The sequence below is a fragment of the Elephantulus edwardii genome, unplaced genomic scaffold, assembly GCF_000299155.1.
Source record: "Elephantulus edwardii isolate Elephantulus edwardi_28Jun2011 unplaced genomic scaffold, EleEdw1.0 scaffold00089, whole genome shotgun sequence".
NCBI classification, from domain to species: Eukaryota; Metazoa; Chordata; class Mammalia; order Macroscelidea; family Macroscelididae; genus Elephantulus; species Elephantulus edwardii.
Genome location: NW_006399839.1, coordinates 3,634,517 through 3,640,740, shown reverse-complemented (window position 1 = coordinate 3,640,740; position 6,224 = coordinate 3,634,517). Strand labels below are relative to the sequence as shown.

Here is a 6,224-nt window from a genome sequence, read left to right as displayed (position 1 = left end):
AAATTATTAAAATAAAATAAAAATTACAAAAAAAAAGAAGAAATCTAGTACTGATACATATTAGGATATAGAAGACATTTGAAAACATTAATGCTAAGCCAAAGTCCAGTCCTTGAAAAAGGACATCATGCTTGGAAAGGTGGAGAGTTAGAGAAGAAGACTTCAAGGACTGACACAGTGAGTCCAGCAAAGGGCTTGAGTACAGTGGCGATTATAAGGATAGCAAAGGATCGGGCACAGCTTAGATCTGTTGAACACTGTTGTTATTATAGACTGCTGGGTCAAAAGCAATTCAAAGCTCACCCTCCAGTGGGTTTTCAGAGGCAGTAAATCGCATGGGAGGAGACTGTCCATCTCCTTCCCCTGCAGCAAGCAGCCGGTGGATTTGAAATGCCTGCCTTTGGGTTGGCAGTGCAACTCCTTACCACTAGGTTACTGAGCTCCCTGTTGTACAGACAACTGCTAAGAGTCAGGGTTGACTTGAAGGCACCTAATAAGTCAAAAAGCCAAACACAAAGGCTACACACTATATGACTCTTTATGTGAAATATTTAAAATAGGCAAATGGGTTCTGGTGGCTTAGTAATTATGTGTTATGTTGTTAAGTGAAAGGTCAGCAGTTCAAACCCACCAGGCTGCTCCTAGAGAGGAAAACTGGCAAATATCCCATGAAGAGTGACCGTCTGAGGCAGAAAAACAAGTTAGTAGGTAGCTGTAGGTGAGGGCCTAGTGGAGACAGGGGTGGGACACTATTTAATAGGTGTGGATTTCCATTCGGGGTGATGAAAAAAGGTCTGGAACAAGATGATGGTGTTGGCTGTACGATAATCTTAATGCCACTGAATTGCACGTATATAATAATCATAATTATCAAGTAAGTATATGTTAGGTGTTCCTTACTATAATAGTAAACACAAAACAACAATGTACCTATTTATATGTTGGAACCAACTCATAGCTGCCCCTCCAGCAAGTTTCCAGAAGCAGTAAATTGCACAGGAGGAGACTGTCCATCCTTCCCATGCTGAGCAGCTGATGGGTTTGAACCTCGCCCCTTTGTGATGGCGCGCGGCTTCTTACCACTAGACCGCTGACGTTACTATTAGAAAGAACAATGTGGAGTCTTGAAAACTCAAGCCAAACACAATCATAGTCTTCAATGCATCATCACAAAGTGACAGAATGGATGGTTATGAGGATCCAGGCTATTTTCTGGCTCTGTTACCTTAAGCAAGGGAGCTCTGGCGACCTACATTCTGAGATGTACCTTCCTTGCTTGTTCAATAGATACAATTCACAAGCATCTAATAGAATGACTATGACTGAGAAAACGAACTCTCGCGGCCTAATGGTAGAGAATTCACTGCCAAACTGAAGAAAGGCACACAGTTCAAATCCACCTGCTTCTCCAAGGAAGAAAGATGGGCAATCTCCTCCCCTGCAATTTATAGCCTCTGAAAGAGGGAGGGTCAGCCATCGGTCAGTTCCGATTCCACTGCACACAATAATATGGCTGTGAAAGAAATAACAGACGATAACCTGGGACAAATGCTTTTTATCTTATTTATTACGTATGCATTTAAGGAAATGGTAAGTAACCTCAAGGAAGAATGTGGCTGTCAAGAAAGATGAGGAGGAGCTAGAGACACGAAGGCTTTTAAAGGCAAGATGTCAGAAGCTAGGTAGATTCCGGTGCTGTCAAAAAGGTGTGAAAATCGCTTTCATAGGCGACAAAGGGGATCTGGATACAGAAGTGGAGTTTGCAAGGGCTTAAGGTCCTAAGCAGAAAGGTGTCCTCGGCCCGGGTCGTGGAGTCGGGGACCTCCCCACTGCCACCAGCGCGTCCCAGCGGCCGACCCTCCCCACCACCGCAGCCAGGCCCCCTCCTACCAGGGCAGATTCCTGCTCTTGGCTCCCGCGGGCTGCTGCTGCTCCTTGGATGCGGGGGTCTCCATAGCGGGGAGAGAGAAGTCACCGAGACCACTAAGCCGTGCACAAACAGAATAGAGCTAATCCGTCTCCCAGACCCTCGCACTTGGAGTTCGCGCGAAAAGTCACTCTCGCGAGACTTCCGGCCAGCTTCCGACTTCCGCCTCTGGTCCCGCCCCTTGCGTTGAAAGGCAGGTTGCTAGGTTACCAAGAGTCGCTGGCCGGCGCGCTCGGTGGAACGCGAGGCTTCCGCGGCCCAGGGAGAGAGAGAGAGAGGAGCGGAGGCCAAGCCGCCTGTCATCATTATCATAAATGAGAGTCGCAGGGCCAAAACCAATTCCAGCCATCTCTGACACGTCTCCAAGATTCAAACATTTCCCGATCAGAGGAACAGAAACCTAACAGACCAAAAACAATTCAAAGACAAAACAGTTCCAAAAGACATGGCCAGTGCCTGAATATTGATGTCCATCTGACAAAGGCTCGCAACTCCTTTTGGCCTCAAAGTTAAGAGGTGGATATTTGGAGTTGGAAACAATCCCAAACCAAACACCATTCCAGGCTAGCCTGTTGATAGAATCTTTATCCGTCATCCAACAAAATTCAGAGACCAAACCTACCCTCTAGAAAACGGCTCCAGAGTGAAACTGGGAAAAGAAACTTCCAGCTTGGTGAACATATGCAAAGTGGAAGGACTATTTAATAAACAGAGAAACAGTTTCTATGATAGGGAGATATGAACTGATATGAAGATTTTCGTGCCCTTTTGTTCCTCCCCTGATGGCCATCAACAATAACAACAACAACAACGTGACAGAACTGAGCCACTTTTATTTTGCTATTTTTCCATGCTAAGTGTTGTAACTGATGCTGTTTCTTCAACATCCTGAGAAAGGCAAGCCTGGTAGAGAGGATGAGAGTCTCGGGTCAGCTGTGTGCCGATTTCTGTGACTGCTGGGCTCTTTGCACCTCATTCTACCACTGCCAGGTGTTTTCAAAGCAAAAAGGTGGGATAGTGGGCAAATATACGTGGTAGCTCTGGCTGCATCTTGTCCTCTGCTAAGAGATCCAAAGGAAGGAGGTCAGATGTGGCTTGTGGCATAACAGGAGCCTACCCCCTTGCTATCTACCTGAGCAAGCTTTTACAAGGTCACACATATATGGCACTTTGTTCACTTATCCTTGAATGGGTGGCTTCTCTCCTTGTTTGATGTTGTTATGTGCCATTGAGTCAACTATGACTCACAGCAACCCTATGCACAATAGCTATGAACCCTGCTCTATACTGAGCCAATCTTGCTGTCTCTGACACACCTACCATTATAACCCCAGTTATTGTGTCAATCCAGCTCATTCCGTGTCTTCCTCACCTGCGTTGTCCCTTTACCCTTCCAAGCATGATATGGCTCTCCAAAGACTGGTCCTTCCTGACAACATGCCCAAAGTATGTAAGACAGGAGTCTCAAAATTCTTGCCTCATGTTGCAGCTCGGTTTCACTCTCCAGGACAGACCTATTAGTTCTCTTAGCAGTCCATGGTATGTTCAATGTCTTCTCCAGCACCACAACTCAAAGGCGTCCATTCTTCTTCTGTCATCTTTGTTATTGTCTAGCTCTCTGATGTATAGAGCAAGTAATTGCAAAGACCATGGCTTGGATCAGGTGCACCTTAGTCTCTAGACTGACATCCTTGCTCCTCACTGACAGCAGATTTTCCTAAAGCAATTTGACTTTTGATTTCCTGACTGTTTGTGCTGAGCATGCTGATTGACGCCTACTCCTTCTCTGATATCTACTCTAAAAAGGTTATGCTGCTGTAACAGAGATCTTAAGTGGATAGCTTTAATAAATAGGAATTAATTCTCTTGCAGTTTAGTAGGCTAGAAGACCAAATTCAGGATACCAGCTCCAGGAGAGAGTGCCCTTTCTCTGTGTCAATTCTGGAAGAATTCCCTTGTTTCCTTCAGCAGCTGTTGGCCCCGTGTTCTGCGGAGATCTCCATGGTCTTGGCCCTCCCCAGTGTTGGGAAGTTTTCTTAGGTCTGAAAGGTTACACTTCACTCCTGGTATTCTTTCTTGGTGATACTGAGGTCTTCCTTCTCAGCTCACTTTCCTCCTGTTTTATCTCTTGTGACCGCAGAAGGTATTACAGGTCTGTACACTGTAGAGAAACGCCCAAGCACAGATCAGGCTGAGTTTGGTTTCAAAGGTGTTGCAGTTTATGCTTAATCCTTGTACAGCTATTTGTTTTATCAGATCCTGAGGAAGCTTTACATACTTTCCATATTCTATTGCTGTTGTTGCACGTGCTGCGAAGAACTGACTCAGAGTTGACTCTCCAACAGGGTTTTCAGAGTTTTGAATCCAGCAGCTGCTCCACAGGAAAAAAATGGGCTATCTCCTCCCATGTGATTTACTGCCTCTGAAAACTTGCTGGAGGGTCAGCTATGGGTCAGTTTTTACTTGAAAGTACACAACCACAATGACAACAAATCACATAGGAGGAGATTGTCTATCATTCCCCTATGGTGGATTAAAATTGTATACCTTTGTGCTGGCAGTGCAACACCCTACCACTAAGCCACCAAAACTCTCTTAAAGTATCTGTACATACATATATTAGGGGGGTTGTGTGTGTCACACTCTAATACACAATAAAATGAAACAAGGTAGCATCCAGTGCAGTAGCACCTCCTAGCACCATCTTGTTCTTGATACAATTTGTTTTCTCTCAAGTAAAATCTAAGATAGGAGCTGATGTGATTATTCCATTATCTGGCCTTTATTCAGCCACTATGGTAAGAGTCATCTTGCTAAAAGACCTTTGCATTAAAAGTATGACACTGCCACTTCCTTGCAATGGAAGATTCTAAGTAGGCTGGAATACGTTCTCAAAAGACTGTATGTGCTCTTGCTGTTCATCTGTGTGACATGATATTATATATTTATGAGTTTATGTATATTGTATGTCCCCTCTGTGGATTATAAACATTTTTAGAGAATGGGCTTTAACTTCTCCAGTGCTGTACTGGTGCCTGAAACAGTTCTAGGTTAAAGAAAACTGTTAATACCAGTTACCTTAGACTCAATTTTGGCTAATGGTGACCCTATGTGTGTCAGAGTAGACGTGTGCTCCATGAGATTTTCAGTGGCATATTTTTCAGAAATAGATCACGAAGTCTTTTTGTAAAGCACCCCTGGGTATACTTGAACTTCTAATCTTTCAGTCAGCAGCTAAATATCTTTAACTATTTGCATCACCCAGGGACTCTGACTCAAAACACTCTGTAAATGATTGTTCAGGAAAGAATGTATGATAACAGCTAACCCACTTAAGCTCTTACTATGGCCTAGACACTGTCCTAAGTGATTTGCTTTTATTAGAAGCATTCATTCCCAGCAATAAGTCTAAGTTACTCTCACTGCCACTATTTCATAGATTCATGAATTAATTTGCCCAAATTCTCACTTCATTGTATAAAAAACTTGTTGTCGTCCTTGGGTATCACCATCTAGTCGAAACTAGCATGGAGGAAGATTGCTTACCTTTCTCCCATAGATAAGCCAGTGGATTCAAACACACATCTTCAGGTTGGCATCACAGCGCCTTTCCACTAGGCCACCAGAGCTGTCTGTAGAAGTAGAGGTGGGAATTACCAAGACAGGTTAGTTCCATAGTCCAAGCGCTTAGCTATGAATGATTTTCAAAGTGTGGTGCCAGGACAAGGGGCTTCAAGCCTTTAGTGGGAATTTATTAGAAATGCTAATTATTCGTTCCCTTTCCTAAGCCTAGTGGATCAGAAACTCTGTGGGTGAGTTCAGCCATCTGCATTGGTTCTAAGCAGCGCCAAGAGATTCTGATACACTCAAGTTTGAGATTCACTTTGATTTGTTGAGCTGCAAGGGATGACATAGTGGCTGAACACATGACTGCTAACTAAACGGTTACACTCAAAAGCCCCTCCACTGGGGCAAAGATAGGGCAGTCTACTGCTGTGAAGATTGCAGCCTTGGAAGCCCTATGAGCCTTTGTACTTTATACAGTCACCTTTAGATGGAATTTACTTGATGGCAACCGGTTTGTTTAATAAAGTGTGTGTGTGTGTGTGTGTGTGTGTGTGTGTGTGTGTGTGTGTTCCATTAAAGTGAAAGTATATGCATAATCCTTTAGTCAAGCATCTCTTTGGTATCTTGTAAAACGGGCAGAGGTGGGACTGGGGTTGGACCCAATCAGTGCTACACAGTCCTTGCTGGAAATCAAAATTATCTGGGGATATTGTTTAAATGCCAATGCCAG

The 6,224-nt window shown here is 44.1% G+C and overlaps 1 protein-coding gene across 2 annotated transcripts in view; it reads right to left on the bottom strand.

Annotated features, from left to right (window-relative positions):
• RFC5 (replication factor C (activator 1) 5, 36.5kDa) overlaps window positions 1-1,982 on the bottom strand; it is a 14,404-nt gene extending 12,422 nt beyond the window's left edge. For both annotated transcript variants that reach the window (XM_006890406.1, XM_006890407.1), the window contains exon 1: window positions 1,891-1,982. In XM_006890406.1, the coding sequence (XP_006890468.1) occupies window positions 1,891-1,955 (65 nt within the window). In that variant the 5' untranslated portion in view covers window positions 1,956-1,982. The remainder of the gene's footprint in view (window positions 1-1,890) is intronic.
• Window positions 1,983-6,224: the final 4,242 nt, after the last annotated feature.